This window comes from Streptopelia decaocto (genome assembly GCF_964273445.1).
Source record: "Streptopelia decaocto genome assembly, chromosome: 1".
Classification (NCBI taxonomy): Eukaryota; Metazoa; Chordata; class Aves; order Columbiformes; family Columbidae; genus Streptopelia; species Streptopelia decaocto.
Window position 1 is genome coordinate 96,106,623 of NC_138663.1, and position 21,141 is coordinate 96,127,763.

At 42.5% G+C, this 21,141-nt stretch overlaps 2 protein-coding genes across 7 annotated transcripts in view; one reads left to right on the forward strand and one right to left on the reverse strand.

Annotated features, from left to right (window-relative positions):
• The window catches only part of LOC309442506 (granulocyte-macrophage colony-stimulating factor receptor subunit alpha-like), a 31,609-nt gene extending 14,432 nt beyond the window's left edge, over window positions 1–17,177 (forward strand). For 3 of the 6 annotated variants that reach the window (XM_082058386.1, XM_082058383.1, XM_082058387.1), the window contains 11 exons: window positions 526–623; window positions 795–925; window positions 1,887–2,007; window positions 4,113–4,242; window positions 4,331–4,506; window positions 5,656–5,795; window positions 7,905–7,943; window positions 8,917–9,046; window positions 9,755–9,848; window positions 10,475–10,556; window positions 13,315–14,326. In XM_082058386.1, the coding sequence (XP_081914512.1) occupies window positions 536–623; window positions 795–925; window positions 1,887–2,007; window positions 4,113–4,242; window positions 4,331–4,506; window positions 5,656–5,795; window positions 7,905–7,943; window positions 8,917–9,046; window positions 9,755–9,848; window positions 10,475–10,556; window positions 13,315–13,383 (1,200 nt within the window). In that variant the 5' untranslated portion in view covers window positions 526–535 and the 3' untranslated portion in view covers window positions 13,384–14,326. Of the gene's footprint in view, window positions 1–525; window positions 624–794; window positions 926–1,886; window positions 2,008–4,112; window positions 4,243–4,330; window positions 4,507–5,655; window positions 5,796–7,904; window positions 7,944–8,916; window positions 9,047–9,754; window positions 9,849–10,474; window positions 10,557–13,314; window positions 14,327–17,062 lie in introns of those variants that run through there. The other 3 variants (XM_082058385.1, XM_082058384.1, XM_082058388.1) reach the window with 3 other exon arrangements.
• Window positions 16,031–19,875, reverse strand: SLC25A6 (solute carrier family 25 member 6). Its single transcript, XM_082058464.1, has 4 exons — window positions 19,695–19,875; window positions 18,060–18,546; window positions 17,153–17,293; window positions 16,031–16,674 (listed from the first exon to the last, which is right to left on the reverse strand). Exons 1-4 carry the CDS (start codon window positions 19,803–19,805, stop codon window positions 16,517–16,519), a joined length of 897 nt encoding a protein of 298 aa, XP_081914590.1. The 5' UTR covers window positions 19,806–19,875; the 3' UTR covers window positions 16,031–16,516.
• Between the last annotated feature and the right edge of the window lie 1,266 nt (window positions 19,876–21,141).

Consider the following 21,141-nt stretch of genomic DNA (forward strand, 5'->3'; position numbering starts at 1 on the left):
GCCAAAGGAACTGTGAAAAACACACTGGCAATATCAGTTGTAGCACTCCTCTTGGTTGCCTTTAACTCTAGTTCATATTGGAGTTCCAACATGTCTGGTATGGCAGCCCTCAGATAGATATGTGGGACAACACTAATCCTAAATCATAGTTCTGCACCAAATAGAGTGAGTGTATGTATCATGACAAGAGTTTGTGGCTTCTGTCTCAAACCGCTGTGTTGTAATAGACAATAGTGAGACTACTCAGTCCTCGCAAAGAAGAGGTACCTGCCAGAAGTCCTGAAGCACACACTTTCCTTGCCTTTTCTAAAGATTATTTTCTAGGGGTGAATTAGACAGAATATTTGACCCTACCCATGGAAAAAAAAAAAAAAAAGATAAAGCTTTGCAGAAATGAAAATACACTTGGGCATAATTTTTTCTTATTCTTCTTCTGTTTTTTTGTGGGTTTTTTTTTGTTTGCTTGCTTGTTTTGTTTTGTGGGTGTTTTGTTTTTTTCCTGAATGCTTCATTGTCTCTCTCCAGAGAAGAAAAGATGTTTGATACTCTTGGACTCATTTGCATCATTTGGTGGTGTATGATGCTATTTCAAGCCTTGCGTGCTGACATCCAGTGTATGAGGTGTAAGTATGTTTTTGCAGATATAATCTGAGAAACAGGGTTTAATTCTTCATTTACTGGAGATATATGCAATCAACCTTGCAATTTTAATCTTAAGCCTGGCAGATACTACTCTCTGCATTCAACAAAAACCACAGCATTTCTTTACTGAACTGATTCTGTAACACTTTCAGCAGAAGCACAAGAATCACCTATTACAAATGTGAAAATGAATTGGAGAAAAATGGAACTGTCCTGGGAGAGCAGCAAGAATTTCTCTAACTACAAATGCACCATCGTGGACGTGACAGATGTAGAGTCAGAGGTAAACTTGCTCTTTGTTGAGACAAACAATTTCATCTTGCTCTTTACCTTTTATTGATTTCACTTACTCTGAAAACATGAATCAGTTGCAGGTAAAATCTGATCAGTGATTGATTGTAGTCTAGAGCTTCATCTGCCAGGGGCGGTGAAAAGCCATCACCAATGCCAGGGTGCATTTGCTGCAGGAGGAGCGTCCCGTGCATACCACAGAACTGAAGTTCTGGCACTGAAGTGGAAAGGAGACAACAGCCTGAACTGTACCTGTGTTGAATCATGAACAGGGATGCAGCTACTGAAAAAAGGGAGCAACTGTGAGACTAAAAGTGAGACCCTGAGAGAATTTAGAGAGAAAAGGCGCTTCAAATGAAAAGTTAATTCCCCAAACATTGCCATGGATTTTCATTTCCTCAAATTCTCCACTTGTTTGCCAGTAAATTAAATCATGCTGGTAGCACAGGTTATGTCATAAACCTATATTATCCAAAGATAAAAGTAAGAAGCTTGACTTTAGCCTAGCAAAACAGATGTTTTAAATTAGTAATACATATTACAAAAACACATCACATATCTTTCTGAGCCCTGAGGAGGTCAGATGAGGACTTCTATTATATTTTACTTTATCCTTTCACTAAATTCCATTGTGGTGCTCCCATTTATTAACTATCTCCTGTTATGCCACTGGGGTACTATTTGTCTTCTCTAATAGTTGCACACTAGTGTAGCATCCAATTTCTGAACTACAAAGAATTTTGTGTAGTTATGCTTTTGATTACTCAGTTCCATTCTACAACACCCTCAAGTGGTAAGGGAGAGAGTTAGCTCTTGAACCTAAAACACATAAACATACACAGAGGATTTTGGTCCTATAACTTGAGTTTCTGGGTTGCACATAGCCAGCACCATCAAGCACTAGCAGAGGAAAAAAAAACAGAGAAATAAAACATCAAAATGTTCTTTTTCAGGGGAACAGTCCACTATGCAGTTTTCCAGTGGAACTATACATGCCTCGGCACAAAGGGGTATTCTTTATCATTGAAGTGGCAAACACAAACATCTCAAAAGACTGCAGGTTTATCCCTGGAGGTAATGTTTACGGTTTGGGTAAGGTTTTCTCCATTTGCAATCTTTTAAAGGTGTTGCCTTAGAAAGCAGTCACCTACACCATAACTAACTGCTCTATTTACTATTAAAAATGTTTTTTTGCAGATCTGCTATAATTGTCTTATCTGAAATGAATGTTTCCACAATTTTGCAAGAAATGCAGTATTACAAATGTATCAATAATTGCATTATTCTCTTTCATACTAGGGCTCCAAAATGCTGCTAAATTACAGTGGTTTAAGGGTGGATTCAAATAACTGTTCCAGCTATTGCAAATTAAGATTTTAGCACTCATTTCTTTATTAAATGCTTTTCTGCTGGGTTGTTGATGAGTTTGTCAAGAACAGACCACAGAGCTAGCTAGAGGCACAGTCTGGGGATCAGTGAAAGTCATAAAATGGAAGGAGGAGAGGAAAGGAAATACCACAGAATCACAGAATGGTTGGGGTTGGAAGGGACCTGTAGAGATCATCTAGCCCAATCCACCTGCTAAAGCAGGTTCACCTAGAGGAGATCACACAGGAATGCATCTAGGTGGGTTCTGAATGTCTCCAGAGAAGGAGACTCCAAAATCTCTCCGGGCAGCCTGTTCCAGTGCTCTGTCACCCTCAGAGTAAAAAAGTTTCTCCTCATATTCAGATGGAACCTCCTATGTTTCAGTCGCTGCCCGTTGCCCTTCATCCTATCGTTGGGCACCACTGAAAAGAGTCTGGTCCAATCCTCTTGACACTCATACTTGAAATATTGATAAACATTAATGAGATCCCCTCTCAGCCTTCTCTTCTACAGGCTGAACAGACCCGGCTCTTTCAGTCTCCCCTCAAAAGAAAGTTGCTTTAGGCCCCTCATCATCTTCATAGCCCGCCACTGGACTCCCTCCAGTAATTCCTTGTCCTTCTTAAACTGTGGGGCCCAGAACTGGACACAGTACTCCAGATGTGGCCTCACCAGGGCAGAGTAGAGAGAGAGGATAACCTCCGGTGATAAGCAGGTAGGAGCAAACTGAATGTAGCAATCTCCTAATTTTGCCCTGCTGTGCATGTACACACACAGACACACAGAGGGTTGTGTGGGTTCCCAAAGCTGCTGTGCACACATTGAGCTGAGGTAACTGTTTACAAAGACATTTTGAGCCAGTCCCATGTGGGAGTTAGTCAAAGTGGGTTTCAGGGAAACCCAAGGTTCATAATTCCATACCTGAAGTTTTTACACCACTTTTTCCCCTTCCTTCTGAACTTAGACCTCTCTACTAAAATTGCCCGTTCACCAGTGCTCCTGCAGCTGTACATAACTGGGGTATTTCAGGCTTGACAGAGGTGATTTGATTAGGAGCTTGCTCATATCTGAGTAGAGAAAGTACTCCCTGCTCTTCCTAGTGATTTGAGAGAGCAAATGCTCTCATGGTGACCCTCAAAATACAAGCCAGGACACACCTAAACCCTCTTACTTTTGATGTTCCTCCCAGCTAGCCCTAATATTGCAGGCTGGAGGTACCAGGAGAGGGAGCTTCCACCTTTTCAATGAAGTTACCACACAAAGAAGCAGAAAATTGGCTGAAGAAGGCAGAATGAGGCTGAACATGTCTTCACAGCCCAGCAATGAGGGAGCTTCCAAAGAAACAAGGTTCCCACTTCAGTGTGCTCCACCAAAGGAAGAGATCAAGTCACTGTTGCCCACATAAGGGTGGAAAGTTCTAGCCAGGAGGCTCTTTGATCAAAGTAGAAATAAGCCCCACCTTACTTTTAAAAGTCCCAGCTTTTTAAATGCTGTCTGTAAATGCTTCAGGAGTAAATTCCTGGGCATTTTTTGAAAAAGGAGAAATACTTCCCTCTGTAGTACCGAGGATGATATTAAAAGGTAATGTGCTTCCCTTTACCTGTGTGAATGCTCTACTCATTCCCGGGTTTCACAGTTCAGAGTCAGTCAAAACAGGGTGAGAGTCCAGCTTCCTCTCAGTTGTCATTTCTAACCCCTGAAATAATCAGCTGGAGTTGCAGGTGTGTAACATACCTAAGCATGTGCCAGGATCTTCCAGTGTGGAGCAGTCACATGACTTTTCCTCATCACAGATATTCCTGTGTTTGCAGGCACGAACAGATCAGCCATTGAAAACTTCTCCTGTGTGATTTATAATGTTTCCCTCATGAACTGCACTTGGCAAGCAGGCAGGGATGCTCCAGGGGATACACAGTATTTTCTGTACTGGCAGAACTCAAGGTAAGTAAGTCTACTTGAGTCTAGGGAAGTCTGAATTCTCATTTAACACATCACGCTGCTCAAATTTAACTAAAATAACTATACACAGAGATGACGACGAGACGGAATGTGAGCTTTACATTAAAGGTGAAAATGGCAGAAACATGGGATGTAGATTCAAAAATGTGAGCATAGTGACTGAAAAATCTTACTTCCTGGTGAATGGGTCTAGTAAAGACTCTCGGATCCAGTTCTATGATGAGTATATTCAACTGTATAAAATTGGTAAGTAAGGAAACATTTTTATTATATTATTGTTTTATAAAATAAGGAAGTGGGGAATTTTTCTCTGAAAAGAAGCATGAAACAAAGTATGCAGCTATCACAGGATGCTGCACTGCAGAACAGACTTCTGTCCTGACAGCTGACAGGATAGAGTTCTAAAAATTACCTGAAACACGAAAGGCAGAAGCAGCCTGAGATAGCAGCTCGGAGAAGTAGTGTGAACATATCCATGTAATTCAAGTGATGCGATGCAATGGATAGGCTTTCAAGGCCACCTTTCTGATGGACCCATTTTGCCAACCCTTAATTCCATACCTCTCCAAGAGCCACAGGAGCTACATGTCATAAAACCAGAGGGAGCGTTCAATTTGCAAATTAAGACTGCATTAGTTAAATACATGGGTACCTGTGTGAGCTAAGAGTCTAAGATTCGTTAGAGATCTGGGACAGGATTCAGTTGCCTAAAAACATGCCACTACTGCTGTTTGAGACACACTCAGACATTTGAGGCATCCACAAGGCTTGCAGATGTGGCCTGGCACCTGTGAGAGCCCAGGGTCCTCCTGGGTGTCCTGTGTGGTCTGAAATGCACCTGACCCCTGCCTGCAGCCAGTGCCAGCTGCAAAGCCCAGAGCTATTCAGCCGAGCACGTCTGGTCCATAGTACGTCAAACAGCTTTGCAGTTTGGCACTACTGATGAGATCCCCACTGACCACAGCAGTGAGACACCTGGGTCACACCTAGTCAGCTATATTGTAGGCACTCAAATTCTGATCACTTGGTCTTGCAACTGAATACTACCACACAAGCAAAAACCTCCCTCTATTTTCCTACAGAGACTCGCATTGTCAATGTGAAATTTAGATGTAGAATGAAATGGCACTGTGCTGATTGTACTGCTGAATTACATTAAATTCTTCATACTTTTTTTACATGAATTTCAGTTACTACAGATGTCCATCAACTGAAGTGTCATATTCCTGAGTTTTGCTACTGTATTTTACTCCTGTTTAACAGAGAACATTTGCGAATGTCAGTAGCACACAGCTGTACATCAGTTGCCTCAAGTTCACATGTATTTTGCTATGAACACATGAGTTGTAGCTGATTACTGATAGTATCTACATTAATGATTTCACTTATTTCCAGAAATACTCACTCCACCATCAAAAGTCGCTGTCAATTGCACTAAAGATCCAGCAGGTTGCATAATTACATGGCAACCACCCTTTACAAGTCATGTGGAAAACAAAAACTGTTTTCAGTATGAAATTAGCATACAAAATAAGGTAAAACCAATTTTTTGTTTGTATTTGGCATCACACCTATTAATATGCATATCTATAATGTACATGCTTCTATATCTATATGTCTATAATGTCTATACTTCTGATTAACTTCTGTGGCGTCCTCCTGCTCCAGCCTTTGTGGTCTCACATTCCCACTGCTCATGACCTTATTTCAAACTGACAAGAGATGCAAAGCAGAAAAGCAGTGGAAAGCAGGGAAATGCTATGAAGGATGTGTGTCAAAAGACCAGGAGAACACCTGAGAAACTCTCCTGCACAAGCATGTCCCACAGGAGATAACTGTGGGATGGCAGCCTGTGATCTGCAGCAAGGGCACTGCCTGGGTGACAGCCTCCAGCCCAGGCCAGGGCTTCTCAGGCTCAGGGCACCTCAGCTTCAGCTGTCCTGATGGCATTTTTCAAATGCTGGAAAGCTCACAGCTGTCCCTCAGTTTCAACATGCGGGACTGTTTTGCCTTTACTCAGCATCCACGCTTCTCCCACCATCTGTTGCCCTTTGGTAGCCTTCCCCCAGACACCATCCTTCTCCTGGAGCCTGGTTGAGCCAACCTGACCCCCACCTGCCTACACGGTGTCTGCCAAAACCTCATGTTTTGAAACCACAGCTAAAATAGAAAACACTTTTCTGAAAAATTAGATACCAGCAACTCAGGGGAAAGTTCACACAGGCCCAGGGTTGGGATCTGCAATGGATGCGTTCACTTTTCAGTGAGTTACCCTCTTACCTTCTCTGCAGTCAGATGTGGTGTTAAGCCACCTCCTTCCAAGGTAGATGACAGACCCTACATGCCCTTATTCCATTGGCTGTAAGAGAGGAACCCAAGATGGCTATCTCAGGTGGAAACACATATGTACCAAAAGTGAGCTAGGATTTCTCCTACACTATAGGCAGAGCACTACCAATCTACCATAGCGACCACAGGAGACAACACAAGGCATGTCACTTTATCGTAGCTGAGGTATGTCTGGTTTCCACCAAGTATGACAGAGAGGCTGAGGTGTTAAATCCTCTTCCATAAATCTCATTGTCTGAAGAACCTGATTTTAACACACCTAAGGACAAAGGGCAGGAAAATTCGTTGAGCCTGTGAATTTGATAAGGAGGCGAGAAATAACCCGTGAGCCCATGAATTTGATAAGGAGGGGTCATCAGAGGCAAGGCAGGATACTCCATAGCAGCTGGAATGGGACTGTACATCCAAGTTTAGGCAACTCAGTTGTACCCTCCCTGTTCACAGCAAAGGCTGATGACATCCATCATGCCCTAAATTGAAAGAGCTCAGCTGACAATGAGTAACGGGGAAATACTACTCTCCTTTATAACGTAACATACATGGCAGGTGTATTATCTGAATTCCTTCCAATTACATCTTTCTGACTTTTCCATTGTGCCAGCTATCCTTCTGACATTACATGTGATAGATGTTTCCAGGACATCAGTTTTTCAGTGTTTTCTGGGATCATTCCTAAAGCTACTGCTGTTGATTTTGTTCACTCATTTTTTAACCTAACCATTTTTCAAAATTTTCAGGTTCTTTTACCTAGGTCAGTGTTCGATTCCAGTTAATAAAATTTTAGTTGTATGGAATGTATAAGTAGCCCTTCACAGTACTTCAGGGAAAGCCTCCAAGCATGGATCACTCAGATGTCTAACAGAGACTTTGACTGGTAGGAGGGTAAATTTGCTGTTCACATCAACTTTCTGCCCCATGTTATAAACTATTGCAAAAATCACAGCTTTCAAATCTGGTATGTTTGGATGATGATTTGATTGCTTGCATAATTTGAATACACTTCTGCTGGATGAGAGGGCACAGTGTAAATATGCCCTTAGAGGCAAATATAGCTTCTCACAACCACTGATAAATAATTCATGTTTCCTTCCTTTTCAAAGATGAAATGGAGGAAGCCAAAACTCTGAGTAAAGTACTACATTCTGGGACATTACTGGAGCAGAATATCCCATTGATTTTTAAATTTAAAATTATTTATGATAATTATAAGCAAGAAAATAAAAACAAAAGAGGGAGAAATATTTGATTATTTGACAGGAAAATAATAAAAATGAAGATTTGGTTTTGGTTTGCAGGATAAGCCCACAGAAGGGAAAAGGGATACTCCTGTAACAGTAAGTATTCTTGTCTTATACAAATTTGTGCTTTTTCCCCCTTAAGTATATAAGTACCTTTATACAGAATATAGTTGCTTCTATAGTATAGAACTATAGTTTTTGTATCAATATAGCAATAAGAATCCAGGAAGATACATTGCTGTGCTATCTTTATGTAGAAATTCCTTAATATATCCATTTTAGATGAGGTAGCTTACGCTAGGCAAAATTTTCCATGAATTTTACAAAACTTCATACTTTCTATTTATCACACAAATAGATTTTGATTAAGACAGATGTGACACTTTGCTTAATACAAAATGGAAATATTGTCTTTCCTGTAACTCTCGGTGAAAAATGCCTCTGTGGTTCAGGACAACCAGACAGTGGCAGTGCCGAGATCTTCAAAACCTGGGGAAGTTAATTTGGATTCCTATACACACTGTCAGTGATCATCTGACACAGAACTGGTCCTTTCAGTCCTGGAAGCTTCTTGGGCTTGGCAGATTCCAAACTTCATATAAAGTATCATGGAGCCAGATGATACATATCTGTTATTGGACTGTCTCAAAAATCTTGAGTCTGTTTAACAAAAACAGACACCGTTCAGGGCATATTTGCATGATTAATCCCCGTAAACGTTGAGAGGTGAATTTACAGGGTGCTTCCAAATTCTCAGCTTTTTGTTCTGTTTTTTTTTAGGATCAATAAACAGGGACAGGGAAAAAAAAGTGCACTTAGAGCATAACAAATAAAAGACAAAACAAACTTCAAAATCCAGCTATAAACTTCAAAAACCAGTAAGATTCGGTGGCAGGATTAACTAATTTATCACAGTTTCAAATTTGTGGAGAAGAACATGTAACTACTACATACTTACAAAATCATATAAAATAGTTTTTTATAGAAACTGTTTCAGGAAATTAAACCCAAAATTTTATTAATATTTGCCTATGAGGTGAAATGCACAGTCTGATTGCTTTGATTTTAGGTTAACAACAACACATACGAATTCCAAAATTACAATGAGAAAAAAGAATACATTCTGAAAATCAGAGCACGTGGCAAAAACTGTCTTGTAAACTCAAGTTGGGGAGAATGGAGTGAGCCCATCGAGTTTGGTAAGACTGTGAAATATTTTTATATTGTTTTTTGTTGTGGGTTTTTTTTTTTTGTTCATTTGTTTTTGTTTGTTTGTTTTTTTCAGTATTTTTTATTCAGTATGTTTGCCTCCTGTTCTCCCTCACATTCAAAGATACAAATAAAAAGTCAATTCTTACCAATTACGTGGAAGGAACCGAGTGCAAATTCCTAAAGCAGGGGAGATGCTTAAGTACTATTGCAACAAAGGCTGATACCAGCTTTTGGCTGGTCAGGATTGCGAAGGCAGCAGTTTCTCAGATACCAGGGCTACAGGAACAGTCGGAGACAGACCCAAGTCTTGTCTTCAGTCCAGGGTGTTGAGGCTGCCTTTCAGTTCTTCAAGTTTCTGCCAGGAATATCATCCTCTTCCTTCCACATCTTCCTTTTCATCATTTCCTCAACACTCTTTTTACAGTTCCACCACTTTTGCTGTATTTTTCATTCTGTGACACTTTTTCTTCATCTCCTTTTCTGGATTTTCTTCTTTAACTCTCTACAATTGAAACGTTCAAAATGGTTTAAAATGTGTCAAGCGTACCTGAAATTTTTCGACAAGGTTCTGTAAGAAGTCAAGTTGAAGTCCTTCTGATTACGTAAAAAAATGAGTTAAATTTGCATTCATTATTGACAGCCATAAACCCAGCTTTTTGGTATGCTAAGATATTTCCCTCTCTTGGATGTTCCAGGTCAAGGGAAAGATTACTTCATTTTTGTGACTTTATTTCTGATAGCACTTGGAACGATCTCGGTGACACTGCTCTCATATTGTCTTTTCAAAAGGTAAGTCAACCGTATTGATGTAGAAACTATTGATATAGTATAATTTCTATGAAACACATTCCTCCTGTCTCCTCCCTTCAAACTTAAACAATCTGATTATCAATGTAATGAAGTATTATTACCAGTACTGTTTTTTATGGCACCTTGGCATGCAAAATCATGACAACTGAAAAAGGGGGAAAGGATGTTAAAGCTAGTGACTGATTCCACCAAATCCTGCAAAAGTTTTTTGTTCTTAAGCATTTAACATCCACATTGCTTTGAAGCCACTGGCTTCATACAGTACCAGACAAGAGTGAACCAGGATAAATTAGCCTGTCATTATTTTGATAAAACTTCTCAGCAGTGGAAGAAAGTTATATCATGTGATTTACTGAAAGTCATTGTTTAATAAAGTATTTACTGTGACTCTCACCACAAAGTAAATTTTAGTTACCCCAGTGATTAGCATAATAACAGTTACCTACCAGTCAACACTCAAAATATTTTCCTTCTCACTTAGTGACAGAGCAATAGCTATTCAATCTTGAAAGTAAAAAATGTCCTTAAGGTACAACGTAAAATGTTCGTGTAAGTTATATTACCAGTATTCTTAATTTCTTCACAATCCTGTTTTCTACCCAAAGGTATTGCAGTTTCAAAAGTTTATTTTCTCCCATTCCACAACCAAGAGATAAATTTAACGCATCAAATGATGAAGACACCCAGGTATGCTTTCTTTTCAATTCAGTTAAATTTGTTAATGTAAACCACAATCGGCTTGACTAGAATAACAGGCATATAAGGATGAGCATTAAATTTGGTCCATTAAAAACTAATTCGTTCCCATGCAAAGTATGCTGTTTTGAAAATAAAAATCCTCTATGCCAAATGCTAGTGATTTTCCAGAGTTATAATTTTTAATGAGACCAGTAACTTCTGCATGTACCAGTTTCTCCAGGTTGCTGTTCATGCATTGAAAATAACCTAAGCGAGAAAACATTTGCTGTTAGCATTTTCAAATATCCATGGTCATAATACAATGTGAAAATACTTTCTATAAATCTGGCTATACACATTAAAAAAACAAAACAAAACAAAACAACTGTTGCACTGAATCATGAAAAGCATGACTGGAAAAATCTTCAGTGTTTAACTACCCTTCCTCTGTGCTTCAGCATAGCTTTAGTTATGACAACTTTGATGTTCTGTGCAAATTGCATTCGACCAATATTCTGTAGTATCCCTATGCAGCCTGTTTAATTATCCTTACTTTTAGAAAGCTTTTTAAACAGCCTGTTTTACTGCACTTAACATCCACTACATCTTATTCTTTTCCTGTTTACAGCATCTTACAAACTTGCACACTGCCAACAGCAACTAACCCTTCCAATCTTTCTTCACATGTCATGACAACCAGGGTCCAAACCATTCAGGTTTCTCTTCCAGTTTGTCTGTTAGAAGAGTGGTTTGCACAATATCTGCATAGTGAGAGAATGCTTTGTATCAGCTGGATAAAACAAGGATGTTCTTAAAGTCAATGAAGCATGCTAGTTGTTCATTGCCAACCATGTTTCAGGGAGCAACACCAACCACCCTTTTCAAAGAGGCTTTCTTCCAAAAGTGACACAGAAATTTTCTTTCCATCCTTTACAAAAAAATCACAAAGCCATTGCTACTCAAGCTCTTCAGTTTTGGTAACTATATACCAGCACATTGTCCTAACTTACTTGGCTTTGGTCCTGCCATCTTTGGCTTTAATAGAAGAGAGGTAGTGATGTAACTTGGATGAGTTTCCTCGTATACATTAAGTCATAAATACCCAATATCTCACTTCAAATCAGGCTGCCAGAGCTAAGGCTACAGCACAGCAGTCCATAGTCTATCAAGTTATTAAATAGTAAGTGGTAGCAAAATAGCAAGCAGTACTTCAAAAATAGCAGACCCTCTGGATTGCTTGTTTTTGCTAAACTGTATATCCTGTATTTACACTATCAGAAATACTTAAAATCACTCCACACAACCCAGAAGCTTTTGTGGATGTGGTTTTGTAAACGGTGACGTGGGCACTTCCACACAGGCAGCACCTTATCAGTAGTTGTCAGAGTTCAAGCGCAGCCCTCAGCTCATGTTACCTCATGTGCACCATGAAGGTAAATTTTAAGTCGTGTCTAAACAGTTTCTAGACTCTTCTTTCCCTATTTTAATCTAGTCTTAAAGCTTAGTTTTATTTTATCTCTTCTCTCCACACTCAGGTATCTTTAACACTGATTGAATGCTGTAATTCTTCAAAGCAGATAATAAAGCATAAATAGGTTATGTATGGAGAGCTCTCCTCCTCCATTGCACACCAGAACTATCTCTTCCTTGCGTTTAGTGCTAATATATTTAGGAGCCATTTTGAAACCTGTAATGTCCCTTGCTAATCACACCTTCTTAAAACTTGTATTTCCTCATTTTGTCCTTACTTACCCAACGATCTTTCGCATTTTGTCATTATTTGTCCTGTTTCACAATACTTTTCCTTAGATCACTGAAAAAAACTCATTATTTACAACCCTAATCTTTCCGCACTGAGTTTGTACTTTTATCCTTAACACTCGTGTTAAAGAACTGCCAGTTTTCCTATTTGCCATGGGGAAGATCCAACCAACCAATTCACCCAGTGCAGACACCTTGCATTCCTCTAACCCATTTTATTAATCTTCCTTCACTTTTTGGCTATTCTCACCCAAATACTTTCCTCACCTTCACTCAGAACAATACTTTGTTTTCCTCTCTTCCTGTATTGCAAGGACTCGCAAGACACACTGTGTGCAGACGCATTCCTTTCCTCAGTGAAAGGCCAAGTAGCATAAAGCACCATGATTCTGAAGCCCTGCAGCACTTGCCAGTTCCAGATTTCCTAGACAGAATTCCTCACCAAGTCATCCTGGTTTGATGCTTTGTAACATACCCTTAACATGACGGCCAGCTTGCTTTTTCCCTTCTTTCTCCCAGCAACACTGCCTGCCCTCCCCCCCACTATCCCTCTACTTTTTAAAAAAGTCAAATTTATCTCTCCTCAATATTTTAAGCCCCAAGCCCTGTTTCAGTGCTATGATCTTACCCAGCAACTTCCACTCTTGTAGCACTCCTGAAAACGTAAAATAGCAACCAAAACGTTTTCTCTCTTAGTGCCTATACATGGAAAACTACTCACCGAGTACATTTCTTCTCTTGTCTCAGTTAAGGTTGTCCAGCATTTAAATCAACTTTTATTTTTTTCCTTCAGCTGACAATAGGTAGCACTGATCATACACATTAAAAGTCGTAACAGTCCTTAACTGTCCTCAAAACTGTTTTCTCCTGCTTTGCAAGCATTTCCTATGTATTAAAACACCAAGAGGAGGTGCATCTAGTACTAGTGTACCTAATGTTTAGAAATGTTCTCTGATCAAGTGACTCTGTGGCTTACTGCATGTTACAGAATTTTCTTTCTCTTTAGACAGAATATGTACATCAACCCAAAAAAAGTTGTACTGAGGAAATAACTATGGTTGAAGAGATGACTTAACTTTCAAAACATAAAGATCACTTGGACTCCCCAGCATGAAAGAAAATCACGGATCCTCCTAACAAAGAACTATTTCACAGCACAGACTAGAAATGAGTATCATTACCTACAAAACTATTTGTCCCACCTAAAATGGGATGGGGGAAAAAAAGGAGAAAAATTCCTAAAATTTACTTTTCCCTTTGTTCAAAAACACAATGCCTGACAGCTGAGCTTTTCTGCAAACACCTACTGTGAAGACTTCCTTAAGCCTTGCTGAGATTTTCTTCACAGTGCGAGATAAGGCCTCTCACCCACAACGCAGAAGAAACTTCTGATTTCCAGTCTTCATTGCTATGATGCTTCTTTCCTCCAAATATGATTTCCTGTAGAATGCTAGGACTGCTTAAGAATGCCACAGTAGTTAATTTTACCAGCTTATATTTATATACCCAGAGTATTTTTGGAAGCAGAAACTTAGCTATTGAAAATGTTTAAAAATGCCCTTCAACATCACAATCAGCAATACCAAACTGTCACAGTATATCCAACAAACTTTATGCAAAACAGAAAAGTAGGAAAAAAACCTGCACTTGTCAAAAATAACTATTAATACTGGGCTGCCAGTCAGCCATTTCATGGGCTCAGTATTCCCAATGCAAACGTGAATCAACTCACATGGATAATATTTGAGTCTTCAAAAATCCAGTGTAACATTTGTGAGAACTGAAATAAAACCTGTTACATGACCTAACTGGATTTTAAATGTAAATACTTCCCGACACCAATGCATTTTATTATTCCCTTCAAAGGGTGCAAGCCTTATTTCCAATGCCTTTTAAAAATACAGGCTTTAGATGCCACTATTTTCTTTTACAAATTCCAGATGTTTTCCTTTTTTTTTTCCAAAATAAATACGTCAATGTTTCAATAAGGCAAAAAACAAATGCTTTCTTTAAAAGTCTCATTTATTGTTTGCCTCTTATGTTCCCACACTGCGTAATCACACATTGAAGATTGCTGCTGCATGACCAAGGGAAGCCATATACTAAAAAAAATGAACACCAAGCAGTACATGCTGAACGCACAGCATAGCTAAATTGCAGTCCCACTTAAAAAAAAACCCAAATAACCACAATTGCATTGATTTCTTTTCCTATTTCTTCTGGCTAAAATCTAGTTCTGGAGGTAAAGAGGGAAGGTGGGGTGAAAGATCTCCTCGCCCTTTCAAGGGCTGCTCAAGTAATTGTCATGTTTGGTTCTTCCTCACAAACCCAGAGCCACCATACGTTAGGGGAGTATCCTATCATTACCTCCACCTTCCAAGCCACTGATAGAGAAAGTTGCTCCTAAGTAATTCTATTTATATAGACAAAAACTCTTCCCCTGCCCCCAAAGATCAGTATAATTCCAACTGAAACAGCAGGTTGATTGGCAAGGTCAACATCAAGGGACCTGCCTGCACCACAAGGAATCCACCATGACCAAACAGGATAAAACACTTGCAGCAGGTACAATGCAGCTGTGTTATGTACTTACATTCACATACAGATGCTGAAAGCAGTGCTTGTGCAACAGTGAAAGGAAAAAGGTAAATTATATGTTGGAGAGGAAGGTAATAATCAGCCAAAGCCATGTAGTTAATTTAAATACTTCATCTTGAACAGCAACCTCAGAAGGCACACAAAAGAACTTAAGACAGCTCAGTCAGCCTTCATTGACTCATTATACAATGACACACTGTTTCATTCTCATGATTTAGGGAGAGTTCTTACAAACATGACTGGAAGATGAACACCTTGTTTTCATTTACTGGTCCCCCTACCATGTCTTTGCAGATTATGAAGTACAAAAGCAAGGTTATATACATATGGAGAACGGCACATAGGCATTACATTATTTTTAAATAGCAGTAAGAGAAACTACTCAATCCGATTTTGGTCTTCTGACAATCCTCAGAACTAGACATTAATCCATTAATATTGAAGGCTGACCTATCTTGATCTATATTTTACAGCTACACAGAAGCACACATATTCCCTCTCACACAGCCCATCAACTTCACCTCTTAGAATGAACCTCATTTCAGATTCAGATCACCTTCCCCAGAGGTATTGATCACTGCTATACATCAGGCCAAACTGTATCTTGAACGGCACAATCAGCATTTCCAAATAGCAGCAATAACACAATACATGGGTTACTCAGAAGACGAAGGCATTTACTAGGTTCCTGGATTTTTGCATGAATGTCATGTTGCTTTCCATGTTGTTTTAAATTTAATTTTAAGCTGTTTTACCAAGGGCAAGAGCATTACTTTTTGACTGTCCTTGGGACTTCGGGTTCTCCTAGCACTACAACAGAAAACCCTCCATTTAAAATATGAAAAGTTGCAAATCAGTTTCTAAGAATCATGCAAAAAGCCACTTGCAGCAGCTCATCATACACTATCAGGCACAAAGAATGGGAGTGGTTTTTATTAGTATAACCCATGCTTCTCCCCCCACCCCACACCCTGAAGTTCTCACATTCAATTATTTCTTTTTCTAAATCAAGCTTATCCTGTTACAGAGTGCAGTGTAAGTGTATCATAGGAACCATCATCTGAAACAAGTTTTCAAACAAAAGAGGCTTTCCCAAAGCTTTTATGTAATAATTTCAACACAGATAGAGTAAGTATGTTTATTGTTCTACACCAGAATGCCCCAATTTAAGAACAAAATTGCTAGATGTTCAGCTGTGCAAAATGGTACATAGTGCTTCAGTACAAGTGGAAAAAAACCATGATTTGTTAGCAAGTATTTTCAAATACAATTTTATGGTCCTAGAAGATAGGACTTGAAACTGGAGACTGATCCACAGGCAAACAATTTTTTTTTCTGCCTAAATTGGACCCAGAACCAATGCCACTGATTCCTCGTTGCTGGAAAAAAAAATATATATAAAGTCGCCACACTGAACTGCCAGATTCAGTGTCTTCATGCATGTTACTGAGAAATGGATCAGTCCTCTGTGTCAGTTTCTAGCCCCATCTACAAATATCATCTGGCTCCGATAAATAAGACTCACAGGAATTTCTTGAAGGTCAATGGTCCATAATGGTAGTTATTCTACATGATCTGCTCAACTTGATTTCCAATTCTAGTTAGGCTGTTTAAATGACTTTCTTGAATTCATCATACAGCACAAGCACAAAAGCACCCCCCATGCCTCTGAGAACATTGGACCATGCACCCTTGAAGAAGGCCTTTCCTCCCTCATCCCTTGCAATCTTCCGCCAGCAGTCAATTGTTCCAGAGTACATGATATCAGCTGTAGAAAAAAAAAAAAAAAAAAGCAAAGAGTCATTTTAAACTCCTATAATTGTATCAAACCAGCTACTTTGTATCCCTAGCTACTTTGTGATGTCTCAAACTACAGTTTTAAGACAGTAACACAATACCTAGTTCAGGCAAAAGAAAAGCTTCCTGTCTGCTTGCCTAGTTATTAAAAGCCAAATCACAAAATAAAAATGTTACGTGCTCTTTTCAGCAATTGTACTATCCCCTAGTCACCTTCATTTAATTTGTCACTGCAAACAGGCACTTCATATTCTATAAAGAAAAGTCCTCAGAGTAATTCCTGACAAACACCACAAGTTATGAGTGCTACTGCATTTACTCATGTTGTTTAAATATAACTTAAATCATTTATGGAACAGGGAACTGCAAGTGCTGAGAGATGACTGTTTGGAAAAAAGAACCCTGTCTTATTGATGCTGCTTAAAGAACTGCATGAATAAACAGCCCACCTCCTTTGCGTCCTGACTGCATCATCATCCTACGCCGCACAGTATCAAAAGGATAGGAGACCACACCAGCCACAGCAGTCACTGTCTGGGCAATCATCCAACTGATAACGATATGAGTATTTCTGGGATCAGGGAGCATGCCTGCAATCAGAAAAAAAGTAATTAGGCTTTTTATCTTGCACAAGCTCCTCCAGTTCACTCACCGCATGACAGCTACTTTACTAGAACTATTATGAAACATTGTAAGGCCATCTCTAAAGCTGCACCAAAAGAGCTGATAAACTTTAAACATGCTGATACAATATAAAAATATTAAGGAAATGCAGAGGATTTTCTTCTCAGTAACCAAAACAGGTAACATTAGAACACCAGGATTCTTTTCTAAATGGCATGAGAAGAGTTTTCACTATTCCCTGCTCTTTCTAGAAATAAATGCCACCAAATCAAGTCATTGTCCTTGTGAATTACATTAAACTATAAGCTAATATCAATGACCTTTATGCCCAAATGTCAAGACTAACAAACAAGTGCCTTGTAAAAGCACCACTCAATCCCACTCTGTTAAACACACCTTAATTGCTCTAACAGAACTACAGTAAAGCACTGAACAAAAAAAAAAGCTTGTAATTGTGTATGGTTACCAACATGCTTTGATGGCATTTGGAAGAACTCCTTTAAGGACAAGAACAAATCCAGGAATATTTGAAAGCAGTCTGCAGCCACCTACACATGCCCAAGTGTGGCCTTCAACACTGCAGCACCACTGATGTTGGCACTAATACTTCCCCTCCCTTTCTACCTCCACGCTCACAGTTCCTACTGACAGACAGTTTAACACCCAGAAACAGACATAAAAAGACAATACAACTCTGACAATACGTTTGTCAGATCCCCTCTGAACTTTTACCTTTTGCTGTATCATAGATCCCAAAGTAGGCAGCTCTATAGATGATGATGCCTTGGACAGAGACATTGAACCCTTGATACAAGCCACGCAGACCATCAGACTTGGTAATTTTGACTAGACAGTCCCCTAGACCAGAGAATTCTCTGTCTGCGCCAGCTTTTCCAACATCAGCAGCCAAACGGGTTCTTGCAAAATCCAAGGGGTAGACAAAGCAGAGGGAAGTGGCTCCAGCAGCACCACCAGAAGCCAGGTTACCAGCAAAATACCTCCAGAATTGAGTGTGCTTGTCTACACCTCCCAAGAACACCTGCTTATACTTATCCTTGAAGGCAAAGTTGAGAGCCTGAGTTGGGAAGTATCTGATGACATTTGCCAAATTTCCTCGCCAGAAAGACAGCACTCCTTGTTCCTTTGGAATGCGCACTACACAATCGATGATACCCTTGTACTGCTTATCGGCGGCAATTTGTTTACTTGCATGTTGTACCTGCAAATAAAAACATGCAGTTTGATCATATGCCCCTGCAGGCCTGACGTACAGCTGGGGTTAAGCCTGCTTATACCATGAAACCAAGAGCTGTTAAGCCTGAATGCCTGATGGCAGCTGCGCATGGAGATTAAGCTTCCGTTAACCACGATAGCAAACTCCCAAGCAAAAGCTACTGGGTCAGTCTGAGTCTTAAAAGACTAAGGAGAACTGTCATTTACTCATATTTTGAAGACCAAAGAACTTGAGGATGAATTTGAGTTAATTCTCAAGAATTACAAGCCTGGGTTTTACACACACACGTGAAACCAGAGGATGTTCATGAAGGAACAGTCAAAGATATGGGAGATCTCACACAATGCTAAGAAGCATAAAAAGGCACTGCTTCCCAGCTTCTCCAGAACTGGATAAGGGCCAGCTGCGAGGAGCAAGGGCAGCCACACGACAAGTACGTGAAGGCCTGAGTGACCTGGAGGTGACAACCCTGACAGGGGCAGCCTACGGTTGGGGAGGGGGAGCCTGAGAACGGCCTGACGACGAGAGGGCTCCCGGCCAGAAAGATGGGAGGAGGCGGCGGAGCAGCGGCCGCCGCTCCCGGCGAGGCCGAGGCCGCCGCGAAGGTCACGCGAGTCACCTTGGGGCGCCGGGCGGCCCCACCCCGCCCGCAGGGGTCACACGGGGCCTCGCGCGCCGAACCGGCCCGGCCCCGCCCCGCCGCGGGGCCAATGCGGTGCCCGGCCACGCCGTCACGTGAAGGTCACCAAGATGGCGGCTCGCTGCCGCCCTCCCCCCTTCGCCCTCTGCGCGCCCGGCGCCAGCAGCGGGACGGCAGGAAGTGACACCGGCAGCCGCCCCCTCGCCCCTCCCTCCAGCCCCCCCTCCCCCGGCCCGCCCCTGCCGCAGCGCCGCGCCCCGCATAGCGGAACCGGCTTCTCCGCCGCGAGCGCCCACCGCCCACGTGACCCCCCCCCCTCGCCCCCTTCCCCCCCAGCAGCAGCAGCAGTCGCCGCCGCCTCGCGCGCGGCTTCCATTCCGCGTGGGCGGCGCGCGCCCGCCCTCCTCCCTGCCCTCCCCACCTCCCGCCCGGCCTCGGCGGGCGCCCGCGGCCGAACGTGACGGGCTGACCCCGCTCCCGCCGCGCCGCTGACCTGCAGCAGGAGTTTGACCCGCTCGATGGGGGCCACCGCCGTCTTGCTGATGGCGGCGGCGACACCGCCCGCCAGAAAGTCCTTGAGGAAGGAGATGGCCTGGTCCGCCATGTTCGCGCTCACCGGAGCCGCCGGGAAAGAGACGCCGCTGCCGCTCAGGCTGGAAGGGCGGGATCGTCTCCGCGCATGAGCTAAATGCCGGGCCCTGCTGGCCCCGCCCCCCAGTCCCCCATTGGCCGCACCGCCCCAGAGGCGGGGCCTCACCTCCCCGGGTGGGAGGAGCCGGGCCGGTTCAAAGCGGCGGTTATGGGGGGTGGTGGGGTGCGCCGCTCCCTCCCCCCGCCCCTGCGGCGCCAGTGGCGCAGCGCCGCGTCGCCCAGGGCGCTTCGGGCCGGTCGGGCGGCCGACGCCACCTGTGAAGGGCGAGAGGCCTCGCCGCCGCCCCGGCCCGGCGCCCGCCCGGCCCAGCGTCGCCCAGGCCGCAGGGCAGTGTGTAGGTCACCGCTCCTCACACAGATTTTTTTTTCACATCGGCCGCTGTCTGGAGCGTTTCGGTGGAGCTCACAGGAACCCGCACAGCCTTAGCGGGGCACGTCTCGCCAAGACGCTGCGCCTCACACGACCGGCCGGGAAGCGGAGTGCGAGGCGGCAGAGCACCGGGTTTGCGGTGCGGGTCTGCGAGCCCGGCCGGTCGGTGAGCGGGACAACCGGGCGAACCGGGAAGATGCTTTGGTGACGGCTGCTGGAAGCCAGCGCAGGACGGGGACACTGCTCCGACGCCGCATGAGCAGCCGCTGGGAGGAGGGGCGCGGATTTGGGGCACTGTCAGGGTCCCAGCGGGTTTTGCTCGGTGCTCACCATCCTCAAGATAATGCCGATTGAAAGCATTCCAGTGTTTCCAGGTTCTGTTCCCACCTGCTCCTGCTCACCATTGAGGTGCCAAGCATCACATCACCAGGCTTCTCTGCCTGTCACTGAACCGATCCAGAAAAATGAAATTCCAGAGAATGTACCCACGGTTTCCTAAAGGGACGATCACAGAATCATAGAATGGTTTGGGTTGGAAGGGACCTTCAAAGGTCACCTAGTCCAACCCCCCTGCAATGAGCAGGGACATCTTCAACTAGATGAGGTTGCTCAGAGTCCCGTCCAGCCTGGCCTGGAATGTCTCCAGGGATGGGGCATCTACCAGCTCTCTGGGCAACCTGGGCCAGTGTTTCACCACCCTCAGTGTAAACAATTTCTTCCTCATGTCTTGCCTGAATCTCGCCTCCCTTCATTTAAAACCATTGCCCCTTGTCCTGTCACAACAGGCCTTGCTAAAAAGTCTGTCCCTATCTCTTTTATAGGCCCCTTTTAAGTACTGAAAGGCCACAATAAGGTTTCTTCAGAGCCTTCTCCAAGCTGAACAACCCCAACTCTCTCAGCCTGTCTTCACAGCAGAGCT